The sequence below is a fragment of the Sebastes fasciatus genome, chromosome 19, assembly GCF_043250625.1.
Source record: "Sebastes fasciatus isolate fSebFas1 chromosome 19, fSebFas1.pri, whole genome shotgun sequence".
Lineage (NCBI taxonomy): Eukaryota > Metazoa > Chordata > Actinopteri > Perciformes > Sebastidae > Sebastes > Sebastes fasciatus.
In genome coordinates this window covers 7,041,402-7,060,352 of record NC_133813.1, presented here as the reverse complement: position 1 = coordinate 7,060,352, position 18,951 = coordinate 7,041,402, and the positions used below count along the sequence as shown (strand labels likewise).

At 38.2% G+C, this 18,951-nt stretch overlaps 2 protein-coding genes across 3 annotated transcripts in view; one reads left to right on the top strand and one right to left on the bottom strand.

The window, feature by feature from the left end:
• LOC141757653 (LIM homeobox transcription factor 1-beta-like) overlaps positions 1-548 on the bottom strand; it is a 39,880-nt gene extending 39,332 nt beyond the window's left edge. Inside the window, exon 1 of the mRNA XM_074618250.1 lies at positions 241-548. Coding sequence (XP_074474351.1) covers positions 241-361 — 121 coding nt within the window. The 5' untranslated portion in view covers positions 362-548. The remainder of the gene's footprint in view (positions 1-240) is intronic.
• Positions 549-9,507: 8,959 nt separating this feature from the next.
• Positions 9,508-18,095, top strand: mvb12ba (multivesicular body subunit 12Ba). 2 transcript variants are annotated; one of them, XM_074617588.1, is made up of 11 exons: positions 9,508-9,717; positions 11,340-11,427; positions 11,902-12,024; positions 12,300-12,407; positions 12,537-12,633; positions 12,996-13,125; positions 13,391-13,534; positions 14,011-14,105; positions 14,645-14,700; positions 15,181-15,240; positions 15,338-18,095. In XM_074617588.1, exons 3-11 carry the CDS (start codon positions 11,914-11,916, stop codon positions 15,422-15,424), a joined length of 888 nt encoding a protein of 295 aa, XP_074473689.1. In that variant the 5' UTR covers positions 9,508-9,717; positions 11,340-11,427; positions 11,902-11,913; the 3' UTR covers positions 15,425-18,095. The 2 variants fall into 2 exon arrangements, with proteins under 2 accessions (XP_074473689.1, XP_074473688.1); XM_074617587.1 differs by lacking the exon at positions 11,340-11,427 and having other exon boundaries at positions 9,510-9,717.
• The last annotated feature ends 856 nt before the right edge of the window (positions 18,096-18,951 follow it).

Genomic DNA, 18,951 nt, shown 5'->3' with positions numbered 1-18,951 from the left:
TTACCTTTATTTTATTATTATATTTTTTTACTATGTTTATCTATATATATCTCTATATTTATAGCTATAGATATAGCTATAAATAGACAGATCTTCTATATCTATAGCTATAGATATATAGATATAAAAGGCGTTTTGAAATCAAGTTCACATCTCCTTAAAGCTGACAAACTGTCCAGTTGTGTTGAGATGTCTGATCACATCTGATCACAATGAAAGAGAAGAAAAGTGTGAACTCACCGCTGAAACCATCCAGTGATCCCTCATCAGTCCGCATCAGTCGATCCTCTATTTTAATGTCTTTCAGCATCTTTAAACTCGACACGCGCTCCTCCGCGCGCTCCACACTCGCTATTTCCATAAAGCGCTTGCAGATCCGTGAGGTTCTGCGCGCTCTCTCTCTCTCACCTGAGAAATACTACTAGATACTACAATACAATGAAGCAAAATGAGTTTGTAAAATCCTGCAAAGTTGTGACCTTTCAGTCTCCAAGACAAGACCCACAGAGGACCAGAACCATCAGCTGATGTAAATCCAGAGGTGTGACATGAAACTGGTCCAGCAGACCTGAACTTGATGTGCCATTCTGCAGCTTGAGCCTCTCTCTCTCTCTCTCTATCTCTCTCTCTCTCTCTCTCTCTCTCTCTCTCTCTCTCTCTCTCTCTCTCTCTCTCTCTCTCTCTTTCTATGAGACTTCCAGCGGATAGAAACCCTCCCTCTATTGGTGCTCAGAGTCCGGATGGATCCGCCTCCACCAGGAGCTGCACAGTGAGTCCATGAATGTAGGCCTGAATGTCTGAAATCAAACACTTCAACATCATGGAAGGGTGGATTCAAAACATCCAATTAGCCTACTACACCCTAAATTATTACCAGGGTTTCACAAGATGCAGCTGTAATAATTCACAATAAATCACATTATAATTACATAAACAGGCCTTTAACTGTGATATTCACACTATATAATATTCATAATTGTATTGTGAAATGAATGCAAGGCATAGCTATTATTACTGCAAGCTACTGAGAATTCATCAGAAGAGAGGCTTCTCTGCATGCTAAATAAATGTGTTTATTTGAATTTAACCTCAATGTTTTAAGTTACTGATGGGTTAACATATAAAACTGTTTTTCAGTATTTTACAGTGTTTTTTAAGTGTAAATTTACAGCACAGTACTGGCTACTGAGTTGCATTAATGCAACTAGTAGCCAGTAATTTACATTTTACACTGTAATTCTACAACAGCATACTGCTAAACCACAGTAATTTAAACATTTACTGTGAAATTGCAGTTAAATAGGGTATTTTTACAGCAGCATACTGCTGAATTGTTGTATTCTGATGGTCATTTACTGTGAAGTTACCGTTAAATACAGTAATTCTACAGCAGCATACTGCTAAATCATAGTAATCTAAACATTTACTGTAAAGTTACAGTTAAATACAGTAATTTTATAGCAGTATACTGCTATATTGTGGTATTCTGAAGGCCATTTACTGTGAAGTTACAGTTAAACACAGTAATTACAGCAGCATACTGCTAACTCACAATACCTTACTGTAAACATGATATAGTACTTTACTGTGAAAGTAATGCAATTAGTAGCCAGTAATTTACTGTGAATGTACGGTGAAATAATTCACAGTGTACATGACAAATTAAACAAGCATGTTTCACCATATTTTGCCTCTTGAAACATTTCCATGACGACACTGAGGTCAGTTTTCTGGGCATTTGGGGGTTTTGCAACCAACACGGTTGGTATTCTATAGATTCTAGTATTTTTAGACTCAATTTGACTTTTAGGCAATTAAAAAATGAATGATTCATTATTTCTAGACCAGTTTGTTGCTGGCAGCATCTTAAGCAACATCAACTGACTTGTGACCTCACATCACATGCAACAGTGGCCTAGTTAGTACTTGTGGACAACCAAAAAAGTGTTTCTTCTGTCTCGGACTGTCTCATTTGACGGTCCAAGATAATTAGGAAAGGATATGCAATCATCATCAAATGATCATGGGACCCCTTGGGGGGGGGGGGGGGGGGGGGGGGGGGGGGGGGGGGGTTGTGACCGCCTGGTTGGGTTCCAACAATTTAGCCTTTTGAGTTGGGAATTTCTATTTACCATTTAGACCTGACTGGATTTAAAAATATGAAAAATCCCAATAATTAGAAGAATTTAGAGACTTTTTTAGTCAGAATTTTTGAAGGGGAGGGTAAGAGGTGTGCTGGCCCTGTCTACACTGAGTGTATATTAAGGCTATATTCTATAATGTGAAAATATCTTATTGCTAAAATATTCAGGATGCAAATATTCTACCAATTCTTTGGACATGTTTCTGATGTTGTCTATATTGAAATCCAGTTATTTGAGTTTGAACGGTATAGGCCTATCAACGATCTCCTATTTTATTGGACCCAAGATTAAATCTGTGCACGTGCAGCCTGATGTAGAATTTGCATAACTGTTAAAGGAAATTTTTTTTCTCCAATCTGCTTTCACAATACAGATTAATATTAAATATTACCCACGGATAACATCACATTATTCTAAACGGGCAGATATCCAGCAGTTTCAAATAAACCTTCGCAGATTGATCAATTCTCCACCGCAGGCCTGAGATCAGCTGTGTGGAAAGCAATAAAAAAGCCATATTCATCAGCTGTCTGCTCTTTTGTTCGTGCCGCTTTCACAGTTTGCTCCCAGATAGAAATCGTCGTGATATATGAAGAGCGGGAGGAGGCTTTTATTAACGGGAAATGAAATACTGAAAAAAATGCACGCGGGTCAGGTTCAATTATAAAATACGGAGGTTGTAGAGTACATAAATGGGTTGATTCATGGATTAAAACCGACTGCCTCTCCAACACACATGTGTATTGTGTGTAATTGGCATTTATGGGAGAAATCACAGAAAAAAACTTAGCCTATAGTTCATTTAAGAAAACAATTCATCCTTTCTTTACTTGACCTTACCTTGACCTTTAAGTTACGCTTTTAGTTTTATTTAAAAATATATATATTTAAGTATTTTTTATTTATTTATTTTTATTAATATTATCAGTATTATTTATTTCTAATTATTTATTTAATTTATCTTTATTTATTTTGTTTATTTTATGTGCTGCAGATGTATGTGCATGTATGTATGTATGTGGGGCTGCCCCCTTTAAGTCAATTGGTCGACTAATTGGTCATCTCGGTCGACTAGGATTTCTTTTCTTGTGTTTTTTCTTCGTGCTGGGTGACCTGTCTCCAAGAGATTTGTGAGCTCAACTATCGTAAACACAAGACTTGGAGTCGTACTTTTGTGCTATTCTTTGGGGAAGAGCTCAGTTTTACAGACGTGTTCGAACTAACTGATCACTTGGGTGACTTGATGGTGGATGGTATGTTGGTCGACTCGACTGAGAGTTTCTTTGGTCAGGGACAGTCCTGGTATTTATGTAGGTGTATAAATGTGTGTGCATATATGTATGTATGTGTATATATATATGTATATATATATATATATGTTTATGTATGCATGTGTGTATGCATGTACATATGTATGTAATCGGACAATGCATAATATTCTACTAAGTATTTCACTGTATAAACCCAAAAACCCCATAAATAAATCGTAAAAAAGAAGAATAGAAAATAATGGGATGCAGCAGCCTTGATCTTATCAGTAATTATTTAGTTTCTAAAGGAATTGTGAAATATTCTCAAATAAAATATATTTCAAAAGAAAAAAAGGTAGATTTGAAAAAGAAAAATAACATCACCCATCTTGTAAACAGTGATTTAAAATGTCAGCTATCGGTTTTGAGTAAAACATGAATGAGTGTCAGCTGATGGCGTTTAACCTGCACTTTAACAAACATGAAAAATGTGATTAATATTAGGCCATTGCATCATGGAAACTTGATGTTAATTAACATGTAAATTTCATTTGATTAATTATTGTTTGCTGAAAAATATCTACAGTTGCCTTTTTCCCATTTGAAGAGTATTAAAATCCATTTAATCAGAGCTAAATAAATGCAGTTTTTTAAAAAGAGGTGTTAGTATGTGCAGATAAAACCTGAAGCCAATTCTTTCCTATTTGTGAAGGTAGATTCTTCCAGTGAAGGAAAGGATGGAAGTCCAATCCTGACGCCCTGTGGTCAAAAGATGAAGCTCACCAGGAATAAAGAGCTGGTGAATGGATGAGAGAAACAATAGGAGCAATAGGAGCCCTCTCTCTCTCTGAAATGACCTGTTATTGGCCAAAGTCTTCCATCACAGGTCCTATAGGGGCTCAATCAGGCCAAGGTGCCATGCTAGTTTTGAATGAAGCCTAATTAACACACTCATTCTGCTAATTTTCCAGCAGCTGTGGTATAAAACAGATGCAAAGAAAAGAGGAGGTCTGATCTCCTTAACCATCAGAAACCACTCACTGCCTGTAAACGTAACGCAACACATGTCTAGAAGAGGATGAGCGTGTCGGAGCAGCAGAAGACTCTTTGATGACATGTGCCTCACACATTGACTTTCATCATTTCTATGATTTTAACAAGCAGATTTGTCAAAGGGAGCTATAAAACAGTCTCTTAGGAAATCCGCAGCAGTTGATGTCCTTGTAAACACGTTTTTATAATGTCTAAGAAGTCTAAGAAGTGTGTGTGATGTATGTGAGCAGTTGGAAAAGTTGTGGAAAATTAGGCAGCAGTTTTAAAGTAGTTGCGGTGGTGCCAACACAAAGCACTCTGGGTAGTTGTGTGCAACAGACTGCTGTAAAATTAAGACCATGAGCAGAATACCATATGAGCAGTGCCATGGTTTCTCTCACACACAGGACCTATACACTTATGAATATGGGGAGATAGCAGAGTGATGGGGCTGCCACACACATAGCACAGCTCCCCAAGCAGTTATAGGGGCTCTGTGCCTTGCTCAAGGGCACCGTGGCACTCTTCAGTTACCAGTCCACACTGAGCTGAGCTGCAGCTCCTCTGTACCAGCTTCCATCTCTCCACAGCCTGTCAGTGCTGCCCTCAGGCCAGTCTGCCTGTGCATTTAAGTGAAGACAATTCCGTTGTACATTAATCATCAACTAAGTACATCATCAGCCCGATACAAGTATCCACTTTACAGTAATTGCTGACATGTTAATTACACATAATGACAGGTGTGCTGTACTCTAGGAGGAGGTGGACTGTCTGTGAGTACAACTGTGAGGAAGTGCTGAGAGATCATGTGTCTATAGTTGTGTTGTCAATTGACAATTGGCAAAAAAAAGAAATGCGAATTAGTTGCGTTTCCATCAACATGGTTTGGAATGAATAAACTTGGCTACAATGTAGTTTGGTCAGAAGTTGGCGCTATAGGATACACATGGCTGCAATCCACCAGTAAACAGAATAAGAGGTAGAGATTGTGAACCGGAAACAACAAGGTTGAGCAGGAGAAACACTACGCTGCTACTGTATCAGGACTACCACTGCTTTTATTTATTTGTTTTAACCTCTTAAGCCCCTGGGTGCTGGAAGGTGTGTGGTTCGCCTAGACAGACATACCCAAAATAAATCAAGAATAGCTCCACAGCTACCAGGTCTATATGTGTGATCTTGGTCTCTATGGATTGGTAAGACCTCAGAGAATTCATCTCCAGTGTAAGTAAAATTGTGATTGGTTACTATGCCTGAGTAAATTGTGATGAACCATGGAAAAATTAACATTTTTATCCTCGCCTAAAATGTTTTCTAGATTAGACAGTGGATAACGCCATTATAGCAATGATGCCATGCACAGAGATGCCACTGAATTCATTAAGCAACTCCTTGACCACAAATGTGCCAAAGCAGATATAAATAACACAAAGCAGATAGATTCTAGAAAGGTTTTAGTAAAGATAGGACCAGGCAGACTCTCCATTTGGCCACTTGGATACCCAAAGTGTGCCAAATGGGTTTTCTACCTCTTGAAATAGAATCTGGCTATAATATACGACTGATATCCACTACAGGAGATGCACACAATGGAGCCTTTGGCCATGACATTTACCCTGTGTATCATCACATTCTACCATTGTGCACAGTTATAAATCAATAAAAAACAACTAAATTGTATAATTTTGACGAGTAGTTTTAATATAATAATGAAATATGATCAAGTAAAACTTAGATAATAACAAATAAGATCAATAATAATAATAATGTAGCTATATACCACTGCCAGCAAACATCCCCCTTGTGTGATCCTGAACTTCCACATGTATCGGGCCAAGGAATTGGTACGGAGTGCCATCAGAGAACGTGGTCAGCTTCAATATTGAGGACACCAGATCCAGATTTTGAGGTCTCCATCCCAATACAGTGGAGGAGAATGGACTTTCATTTGTATTGCTCACAGCATGGAAAGATAACCCACAGACCTCACTGTCAACAGTTTTCATTGGAACTATTCCCTCAGTAGAAAGTAGTACGATAGCTGCAATGCTAAATTATACTTGTATATGTACTTCATATTTCTTTAATGGAAATTGTAACTCTTTCTTTGATTCTTATGATTTGCATAACTACTCATGTGGACTGGAACAGCTGTGATTTAGAACAAGAACAATACTGTGCACAACATATGACAAAGTAAAGTCAAACGTCCATTGAGGTTGTTTTTTTTTTCCACTTCTTTCCTCTGTGGTTGGATAGTGATGCAGCTCCAGATGTCTGTCGGCCGCCGTTGTTTACTCCTGGCAGGAGAAGCCACATGTTTGCTGGAGAGCTAATTGACTCGAGTTTGTAAGTAAACCTTTCAGAAACAAAAACACACAGAGAGATGAAACACTGCAAATGAACCACAAACAGTGTGTGCAAATTTAAAGCAATGGAAGAAAACCACACTGTGAAGCTTACTGTATGTTGGCTTCTCCGAGACTCACTGTGAACTGAGCTTTGAAGCTTTAATGGAAAAGTATTTCACAGGAAATCTAATGTGAGGGGGAGCTGTGTTTGTGCACATGTTTGTTTAAAGTCCTCTGGTCCTCCCGTCAGATGATTTATATAAAGGGCAGCATTTAAAGCACACAGGTTTATAGCTTACATTAACGAAGAGGTACTTGTCAGGCCTCTTGTAAATTGTTTACAGTACATGAGCAGCATCTTGTGGCTGCAGGAGCAGGAGGCGCTGGCTCATTACATGCAGCTCAATGTGACCTGCTATATCAGTCCATACTTGACCATAACACTGTAATCAGTAGATGAACTGTGGACAGATATAACCCAGGCACATAGTTACATACAGCCTATGAACACTCTGAGGAGTTAATGTCTTAATATATAACTGTAGTATGCATATTTTAATTTAAAAATTTATTCATATATTAGGCCATAATTATGAATGAAAAAGTGAATATATATTTTTCTGTCACCAGGTCAGATTGTAAATTTTAAAAACAAAATAAACACTCCAAAAAACACATAATCAAGCCATACAATAAAACAGGATACCCCAAACATTTTCACCTTGATCAGAAACAAACAAACATTTTCATGCAGTTCCAAAATCATATTGTTATGTGGTAATAACTGGCATGGGGATTTACTAGGACTGTCAATCGATTAAAATATTTAATCGCGAATAATTGCAAATTATTCACACATTTTTTATCTGTTCAAAATGTACCTTAAAGGGAGATTTGTCAAGTATTTAATACTCTTATGAACATGGAAGTGGACAAATGTGCTGCTTTATGCAAATATATGTATATATTTATTAGTGGAAATCAATTAACAACACAAAACAATGACAAATATTGTCCAGAAACCCTCACAGGTACTGCATTTAGCATAAAAAAATATGCTCAAATCATAACATGGCAAACTGCAGCCCAACAGGCAACAACAGCTGTCAGTGTGTCAGTGTGCTGACTTGGCTATGACTTGCCCCAAACTGCAAGTGGGCATGTCTGTAAAGGGGAGACTCGTGGGTACCCATAGACCCCATTTTCATTCACATATCTTGAGGTCAGAGGTCAAGAAGGGACCCCTTTGAAAATAGCCATGCCAGTTTTTCCCTCGCCAAAATTTAGCGCAAGTTTGGAGCGTTATTTAACCTCCTCAGACCAGACTTTAGTTTGTTCAGGGTGGGTTTGGTCAAATACTGTCTGTGGATCAGTGGGAGGTTGTTGATAGCTTTGTTTTTGATTCAAGGCTTTTGTTACAGCAGACAATCTTAAAAACATGCAGGAACATTGCGTTCCTGTAAAACTGTCCCACACCAAAGACAGGAAGTTGCAGTTTTTAAATTAACTGCAGGAATAAAATGTTCCAGGATTATCAGAAGCTGGACTCGATAAGAAAGAAATATAAGTGTGTGTGAGCATTTGAGTATCATATCTCTTTTTCTTTTTCTGAGCTCAACTACCTACCTACCTAAACTTTAAAGATAAAGGCATGTTTGACTGTATCGAAAGCCTTGCAGAAATCATTTAAGGTCCCATATTGTAAAAAGTGAGGTTTTCTTGTCTTTAATATTATAAAGCAGGTTTAAGTGCTATATAAATACTGTTAAACTATCAAAACGCTCAATATACGGAGAAATACACACAGAACCGCATTCAGAAATTGTGCGTTTGAAACAAGCCGTTAGGATTTCTGTCCATTTGTGATATCACAAATATACAATATTTAGACCATTACACGGTTTTAAACGTAAAGATTTTAAATGTGTCCAAGTTTATTTCCTGTTGCATTGTATGTAAATAACATTAGCTGACAGGAAGTAAACATGGACCCAAACTCTTGCCTAGCAACGCAATTCCGTTGAAATGCACTAAAACGGAGCGTTTCAGACAGAGGGTAAATACAGGTATATTCAGGCAGACAGTATGAGGAAAATAAAGTTTTTTTTTCAACATTACAGCATGTCAACATGTTCTAGTAGAAACACAAAATACAAGTATGAACCTGAAAATGAGCACAATACGGGACCTTTAAATAAAATGAAACAATCATCATGGATGAGGTAACTATAATCAATTAAATCTAGTACTAATCTGACATTATTACTGATTCAGTCTCCCCTGCATGAATCCAGATTGTTCTTCATTAATTATCTTGTGTAGACCTGTTTTTAGTCTTTCTTGAAAGGAGTAGTGCAAATAATTTGGTATCATTATTTAATAAACTAATTGGTCTCCAATTATATGAATATAATTTATCTTTATTTGGTTTTGGAATAAGTATAATTACTCCTTGTTTTAAAGAAAGCATCATTAGCAAGTGTTGGTGTTTACATGGATGTTCAATACGTAGGCACGGTGGGTGGTTGGGTGGGAGGAAAGGGGTGCTCCTTCAGTCGGTTCAGTGATCCAAGGCCTATGGTAAGGAGGCTAGAACATACGTCATGAACGCGTCATCTCATCGTGGTATGGCACATGCGCAGTAGAATCTGGCCTGCACGACCGCGGCTTGAGTTACAACGCGCATGCGTAGTATCCCCATATTCCCCAGACCCGTGTCCTAACCTCCTTCTATAAGCCTTGCAGTGATCACTCCCCGGTTAGTTAGCTCCACCGACGGCTGCACCACCATGCTATCTGGAGAACCACCATGCAAACATACACAAAGCAGTTAAATAAGATTATAGCAATTTCGTAAAAAAAGCTGTGGAAAAAGTACAAGGGAGGATAACACAAGAAAATACACCGGAGACCGGAATTCAACTGTTATAACGTCGCTGGGTGAGTACTCAGCTAGCTAGCATTAGCATCCACTACAGATGTCTGGAAGCGACACTATAGCAACGGAAAGCTGCTGTTAACGGTGATATAACGTTACTATAGTGACTTAGATATGTTAAGGAGAACTATTATATTGCCTAATGGATAATGCTTGACAATGAACACCTTAGACACCGTTAACATCTGACAGCTTTGCCCGTTTGTCGCAGCTGGTGTTGGGTTACTTCTAGCTAACAGGCTAGCTTGTAAATCCCCCGAAAAATGCAAATCTTGTTTTTGACACTAAATCACAGCATGTCTTTTTCTATGGTGTTCCTAAAGGTCTTGGTGTCTTAATGTGGTATTTTGAAGAGATTATTGATCATTTTTATCAATTCTCAAGTGGAAAAAAATGGTTAAATTTATCACCAAATCTGTGTAACAAATGGTATTAATTAAAAAAATGCTGCATAACAATTTATAAAACATAATATAGCATTGGAATGACCAACATATACTTGAATCATAATGTTATAAACCCTTATACACTTTAACAGTTCATTTTAATTTGATTTATGACTAGAACAACTTGACACACCTAAAGATCCCCCCAAAAAAGACAAAAACTGGTCTATTGTGGGTCTCAGAGGGTTAAAAGCAGATGAAATCAATATATAATGTCTATGAGATTAATTAACAGTACAATACTGTATGTTATAATTATAAAGTAGCAGTAAAAACACTTTATTTTTCTTTTATTTGACCTGTTTGTTGGGAGACAGCAGGTCAACAGTAGATGTCACATAGAAGTGGTGTACATCATCTGAAAGCTGGGAACCTGAAGATTAATTTGAGATGCTGCTCAGCACTGTGAGTCAAGTTGTTCTAGTCATAAATCAGAAATAAACATGAATTAATTATTTAAAATGAACTGTAAAAGTGTATAAGGGTTTGGAACATTAGGATTCAAGTATATGATGGTCATTCCCATGCTCTATTATGTCTCATAAATTGTTGCAGCAATTTTTAGGTTGATACTACTTTTTGATTTCAGAATTTGGTGCTAAATTTAACAATTTTTTTCCACTCGATAATTGATCAAAATGACCAATAATCCCTCCAAAATACCACATTAAGACAGCACTGTGTGTCAAGTTGTTCTAAGGGTTTAAAACATTATGATAGAAGTATATGATGGTCATTCCCATGCTCTCATATGTCTCATAAGTTGTTGCATATCAAAATGATCAATAATCACTACAAAATACCACATTAAGACACCAAGACCTTGAGGAACACCGTAGAGGGAAATTAAAGTTTCCAGCATCACATTTCCATAGTGCAAACATATTAGTAAAAAGGCACAAGTAAGTAGTACAAAGTATAAAAAAATATACCAGATATAAAAATACCAGGAGATGAAGAAAACTGTTAAAAATGAATATAGTGCAGGGTAACAGCTGAGATACAATACTGTTCAAAATGTGACTATAGTGCAAAAAGTTTCCCCCTAAAGACCCCCTGTCCCCCCTAAAAAAGACAAAAATGGGTCTATTGTGGGTCTCAGAGTGTTTACCATAGACGCACCAATATTGAGTCAGTCAGCCTTTTCTAAAGAGTTTTATTTCGTCTTTGTTCCACAGCTCTGAACAGATGACTTTGGTAGTCAAGGAGATGCTATGTAGGAGGCCTCTGTTGTCCAGGCAGCTTCAAGAGTGATTCTTGCTCTGTGTAAATCCCACACTACTCACTTCTTATTAATATGCTAGTACGGATCCTATGCACCGTTTTATAAATGGCCTTCATTGCCCCCTCCAGTACATGGGTGTGTTGGTGGGTGGAGGGTGTGGATTGATGATGGTTCAGATAGACCACATCTTTGTGGCCCAGTGCGCAACTGGTACAACTGCTCTTTGAGAATCCCTGGCCTAGTACTAACCCTAGTCAGTGTAATAATAAATTAAACGCATATTAGGATATTTCACAAAACTTAATCGTAACTTGAGCATTACAACAAAGCTGTCCGCTCACCAGCTGTATCTGTAGATTGAAGGAAACGTCCAGTAGGTACAGTAGAGGAAAATGCAGGTTTTTAGCTCACCTTCATTTCATGTGAACTGACTTTGATCCAGGTAAATCCACCCTTCTCCTACTTCTCTGGACCACTTTCCAAGAAGTTAATCCGTCATGGTGCTTTTGTTGCAGAACGCTACAAAGATGCCTGAGGTTCGAGATCTTTCTGAAGCTTTGCCAGAGATGCCCATGGACCCGATCACTGGAGTCGGAGTAGTAGCCTCCAGGAACAGGGCTCCCTCTGGATATGATGTGGTAAGTTACTGAACACAACTTGGGACAGATTTTGACTAGTCAAAACTGAATTACAACTGTCGTTTTGACTAGTCAGAATGATGTTATAGATATCTTGAATACAAATTCTGACTAGTCACAATTTAATTACGACTAAAAATGACGTTGTAGATATCTCTGTTAATTCCGAATAGCCAGGCTTAGCTATTAAATGTTAAAACAGCTTGTGACATCCAGATATTGTAATTGTTGTCTCAGTTTAATGACCCCTCATCTTTTGACTTATCTGCCTCCAGGTCTCTACAACAACAGACGGCCTGGATGCTGACCTGTGGAAAGATGGCCTTTTCAAATCCAAGGTGACCCGCTACCTCTGCTTCACAAGGGTCTTCTCTAAAGAAAATGTAAGTTAACTCACCTCACCAACCAGCTATGCATGTTACAATCTTATGTCGAATGAATCGTTTGGTGAAGATTTTGAGCTAGTTATATTCACTTCCCATTTGTCCTTCTCTGTTTGTCTTCTTCTATAGAGCCATTTAGGCAATGTTCTTGTGGACATGAAGCTGATCGATATAAAGGACACTCTGCCTGTGGGTTTCATCCCAATCCAGGAGACTGTTGACACTCGTAAGTTATCAAGTCAAGTAGAAAGGCACTGATAACATCACTGTGTGGTAATACTGTTTGTCTGAAAAGGATTCGGATTAAATCTTTAAAACCCCAAAGATGTCGGGCCCTAACAATAAGAACTGCTGTGCTAATAATATTCAGAGAACCTTTCTGGCATCAATGTTTAGTTAAAGTGGCAACAGACAACTCCCTCCCCGCCCCCCGCATTAATTTTTATTTTTGTCCAAATTTCTAACACAAATCAATATACACATACATCGTTGGCGATCAACATTTACTTCATAATGATAAGTTAAAGCATAACACTTGTCTATTGCCACTTTAATGAGCAGACTGTCTGTCTCTTGTGTGTCCCACAGAGGAGCAGGCCTTCAGGAAGAGGCGACTCTGCATCAAGTTTATTCCACGGGACTCCACAGAGGCCGCCATCTGTGACATCCGCATCCTGGGACGCTCCAAGCAGGCCCCCCCTCAGTACACCTTTATCGGGTGAGCAGCTTGGGTTCACATGAATGGATGTTAGTTTCGGTTGTAGACTTGATAGTTTAGACTTGGCTGCTGTGGAATTTGAGACTTGACTACTGAAAGCAAAAGCATTGAAGTTTTGACTTCTGTCTGGGGTTCGAAACAGAAAAGAAAAAAAGTATTAATGAGAACAAAAAATGTGGGCTGTAACATGTACTCACATTTTGAGGAAGAGAAGTAGACATTCTTTTGTCAAGCGTGTAACTTTTTGTAACTTCTTGTTTAACAGAGAGCTCAACAACATGGGAATCTGGTATCGCATGGGGAACGTACCTCGGGCCCAGGACTCCACATTCACCCCAACCACCAACAACATCCAGAATGTGAATTCCTCCTCCGGCTCAGCCCCAGTCCCAACCGCTCCTATGCCCAAGTATGTCCATGCTAATGATATGTTTGTACGCATGTGCATATATGTGTCTGATTAGAGGTGTAAGAAAATATCAATACACATGAGTATCGCGATATTATGTTTTGCAGATACTGTATCGACTCTCAAACGCTGTATCGATGTATGTCTGATGTGTCATCACTTATCCAGATAGCTCTCATGTATCCTGCATTTACACACCTGGCTGAGACACTGCTCAGTCCTGATACAAGGAAAGAGGATGTTCACTGTCCTTAAAGTGGACATGAAACAGTCGACCAAGTTATGATGGTTTAATAAACGGATTTCCACTCTAATCAACAATTATATAACAAACATGACAAATGTCAGCATTTAAAAGAAAAAAAGAACAGCACAGTAGGCTATGGACGTGCAGCAAGGGACAGATTCAGCATAGATTCAGTATTTTGTCTCCATTGAACTAACCAGGTGCTATATTTTTTCTTTTTGTCCCCAAGACATATTTCTATGACCCTCCCAGCCAGCTTCAGAGGGAAGAACACCACCAGACCAGACTATGAGCACCAGAACTCCAACCTGTATGCTATCTCAGGTCAGTAGTTTGTCTTCCTCTAAACATCCTCTCCACCAATGTCTTCTTGAAATGTGTCCTTTGGACTTTTTTCCTTTCGTTCAGAACATTATGAGGATACAAAGTCCATTGAGTTTGTTTCTGTTGCAATTAGTGAGAGGTCGACCCACATTTTGGGGTAAAATGCCTTTACTAATAGCTTGAGACCATGTCCCAGCCTCTTTCAATGACCCTTTGTTAATACAAGCTCAACAAAAAGCCCTGTAGAGTTTCAGTGGACAGAATCCTTTCATGTCCTCTATTGTGAAACATAAGGAGGACCTTGTTGTGAAAAATTCAGTGACTTGCGCTGTTTAAATGTAACCACTGCCATCTTGTGGTACTTGTACGTTACTTTAAAATACAGTGTGGCTGGGACATTAACACACAAAATATGGGCCCTTAGTGTTTTGTTTTGTTTTTTTGTTAATCTGGGAATAACTGTTTTTTTTCTGTTACTTCTTTGCTGCCACTGTGAAAGACACATTTATGGAGTATTTTTTTCTAACTGTCTCTTTCAGCAATGGATGGCGTGCCTTTCATGGTCTCTGAGAAGTTTGCCTGTGCCTCATCCGATGTAAGTTGCCTGAGTTGAGTCTTGAAAAATTGACAAAAGATTAAGGTCGAATTTAAAGATAAATGGTGTGTGTATCAACTCGCTGTCAGAGAGAAGAGAGAGCAGAAAGTATCGATACTGTGAAAAATGAGTATCGAAACCGTTTCAAATATTCAAGTATCGATATGTATCGATACTTAAATATTTTCGATAGCACTTGATCCTCCGATAGCAGAGGTGTCCAGTCATGTGCTTTAACATCTCTGCTCTGCAACAGTTCTGCACCTATGTTTAATATAACCAGTGTAAAAGAATGCTTGACCTGTAAGCCAGTCCTGTTGTTTGACTGGTAGATGTTCTGTAAAAGTACAACAGATTTAAAATATAATATATTTGAAAATAGGAAAGGATAGTGTATATGATCACCAGAGTTATTGAATCTTAATTTGTCTACATAACTGGACAACTAGCTAACTAACTGTCACTGCTCTCCATGTTCAGCTGCAGCAGGTGGATCTGATGGGCATTACAATCAAGTCACTGGCTGAGATTGAGAAAGAGGTGAGTAGACAAATGTAATCAAACCTGATTCGTGAATAATAAAAAAAAAAATTCAAAACCCGTACAAAGTAATAATGTTTGACTGTCCCTCTGTCAGTATGATTACAGTTTCCGCACAGAGCACAGCGCAGCAGCTCGACTCCCTCCCAGTCCAACAAGGACCTCCCTGAGCTCTGAGGCCTGAGGATCCCCTCCTAACACCCTCCCTAACAACACTCTCCACACCAGCAGGAGAGACCTGTACACAACTACTGAGTACCTGCCCACAACAAAAAAATGAATTTCCTAACTTTTGGGAGATGACACGGTCTCTGTGTTTGTTAGATGTGCTGAGAGAGAGAGAGACAGAAGCAGAACACTGAGGGACTCTTGGTCTGGCTGAAACCACTACGTACACCATTGATGAGCTGGCTTTTAAAAAGAGATGGAATTGTTGGACAAAACAGACCTTTCTCGCTGAAGGAATCTCTCTCTTATGATTTTAAAATACAAAAACATCTCAAAAACAGTGTGAAGTGTTGTAATACAAATAACCACGTCCAACCTGAAGGACTTGTTACAAGCAAGATAAAAGGATTAAAAGGATATTCTGATGGATGGCACCTGTTACACCTTTGCTGTCTGAAATGGAATGAGAGCAGTCATCATGTCTCCATCATTGGACTGAATCACGATACCAGGAGGGAAAAATCATCCCAGTTCATATGTTGGAAATACAAAAAGTAAATGTCAATGGGATATTGTATTCAAACTTGTACTGCTTATCTTAATGGGGAATGATTCTCATTGTTCTCTAGATATTACTGTAATATACTGGTGTGACTGTGAGTGCACTTTGTATTTGGGAATTTCAGTGTGCTTCCTGTTTTCCACAGATATTCTGTTAACCACTCCTCCACTGTCTGTACATGAGCCAGCAGCTTGGCTTGTCTATAGAACCACTGTTACTGTTTATAGGTTGCTAAACCAGGACACATGTTACAATGCTGGACTACACTTACCACTATTCTTAGGATATTTGTCAACCATTGCTTATAATGTAATGTCTGCCTTTTCTTTTAGGGCTGGGTATCATTTTATCACCATATTAGTGATGAACACTTGCGTTTTGGTAACCAAACTTAACCAATATTTTTTTCAATAACTTACTTTGAATTACTATCAATTGATTTTTTTTTTTATAAAAACAAAACTAGTAACACTTCATTTTACAGGTCTGCAAATTTCATGGTAATTAGGTGATAATTAGCAAGTAACCTATTTGAAATTTCTTTGGAATTTTTGCAGAAATTACCTCAATATTTACCTAAAATTTATCAAAATTACTTTGTTATAAACATGATTAGCGAAAACTATTTTTCTATTAAACTGTCAAAAGTTGGCAGGACAAGGTTATCTTGCCAACTTTTGACAGTTTTCAATACTCAGTGCCACGGACATATTTCAGTCGCAATCACAAAAAGTTACTGAAGTTTGATACCCAGTTCTTGTTTGTTTACATCATCAAAACTATCTTCACTACTATTTTTAGTTATTAAGTGCAATGCTTAAAGGTACTAAATTTGATATCCAGAGCATTAATATAGTATCAAACAACTATTTGCTATGTTAAGATATAGAGGAGTAATGTCTACCTGAGCAGAGGATGAAGTCACCCTCCTTATGTGTGTTGTAATCAAAGCTTCTCTGTGCTTTGTTGACATTGCCGGGCCAGCCGCGCGTGCCTTTTAGTGCATGTGAGCGTGCCCTACTGGCTAGCTCACAGCCGCTGTTCTGCACTGCTCTCATCCGGCAGTTACAGCTGATAACGGCATCCTGACTGACAGCGTTTTGTCGTGGATGCGTAGCGCCCACCCTCCGGTAAACACTGTTAGCTCCGTCAGCACTGTTGCTGTTGTTTGCACTGTCAGCACCGTTAGCTGCGAGCTCAGCCGTCTCCATGTTGAGAGCCGTACGGAGGCAATAGAAATACTCTGAATTTCACATTTAACACCATTTAACAAACAGAAAGACGTTGCGGTAAAAGTGGTTCAGTTCTTCATCACGCATGAACAAAAGCATAAGTTGTCAAACAAAAGTGCTCTTTTTTTATTTCAGTACATGGTTTACACGTGAAAAAACCTTTGTACCTACAGTGACATATTTATCCTTTGTATTAACAATGGTATGTCTTTAATGCTACTCGTTTAAACAAACTTCTTTTAGCTTGAATCTGTTTTAGAAATTGGATAACTCTAATTAGCTTTATTTTTTTACCCATTTGACATGTGAACTCAGAACCACTAGAATACATTTCTTTGTGACAAATGAAAAGGTTTTACCTTGAAGGGATTGTATCAGAATAATTGTGGCCAAGTGTTATCCTGTAATCCCAATTATTAATTACAGAATTGTAATCTTTGATTTGATTTTATCCATTAGAGCTCGACAGTACTGGGTTTTTGACACCAATACCACTATCGACAGCTGATACATACACAAACACACAAACTACTTACATGCAAACATATATGCAGATACCGATATACCAGAAATTCTCAAATACCGTCCATGGCCTCGTTTCTTGTTTTACAAATATATTTTATCATATTTTGTTTGTAGGCCTTAATTTGAGAGACATTTTTGAAATCCGATCTGACATTCACCGAGACGTTACTCTTGAGTTCACTCCAAATAGATGTGTATTTTGTACGACTTTCCCTTTATGTTAATGCAGTATTGTGTTGAGAAGCACCGACGATGTGCTTATTTCACTCCCTTTTTGTTTCAAGTGTCTCTGCTATATTACCATTTCATAAATGCATGGATTAACTCCTTTTTATTTTATATTTTTGTTTGTCTAATTTATTAGTCATTTCAGTATTGTGACCATGTTGTTCTAAAGGCTCTATTGTTTTTTGCTTGTTTTCAGAAATGTATAAAATTGTCAATTGCACTGCTGACATGTTTGATGGGCTCATGTGAAGCTCCGTGTATTTGAGCTGAGTTGTATCTGCCTGCTCCGTGATCAGCTACACGTATCATTTCTCAACTGTGGTGTTTACTTCCAGCCAGTTTTTTGCTGAAACATTTAATAGCTAACTAATATTGTGTCTGCATTAACAACAAATAACAATCCTGCTTTGATATGTCTGTTAGTTTGCATGCATGGTGACATGAGGTGCCGGAGGTTTTAGTAGGACAGTTATTTTTTTAGGTTAATGATCAAAAGTCACGGATTATTTCACATAAATAGATTTTATTCACTAAAGAACGAACAAAACGGCATCAGTTGAATTTGTATTATAAGGAAGTTTTATTAAACTATGATGAACTGAAATCTTGACTTAAAGTTGGATTTGATTTTGGTAAGAATGGTGATGTCACTGAACTTCAAGCCTGATCAATACTGTATTCATGTGTGATGTTAGTCCCCATAGTAGCCATTTCATTGTAGTGAGACCATTTTTTTAAAAACTTGACCTCTCTGTATAAAATGACCTGTGGTGACCTCTAGGAAAATCACAGCTTCTTGAAACTTTACAGCCACAAACTAGAGACCTAGAGCATTCAGAGGATGGATGGCTTTCCTAGGTAGATTAACAATAAGGGAGCAGTTTCCAGAACAGAAGTGCTCGCCATCCAATCGCTGAACTATGCAATTCCTGCAGTGTTGCCAGAAAAGACAGGGATTGACTTAATTTACTCTCAGAGGTTTTTGGAAGCATCGTT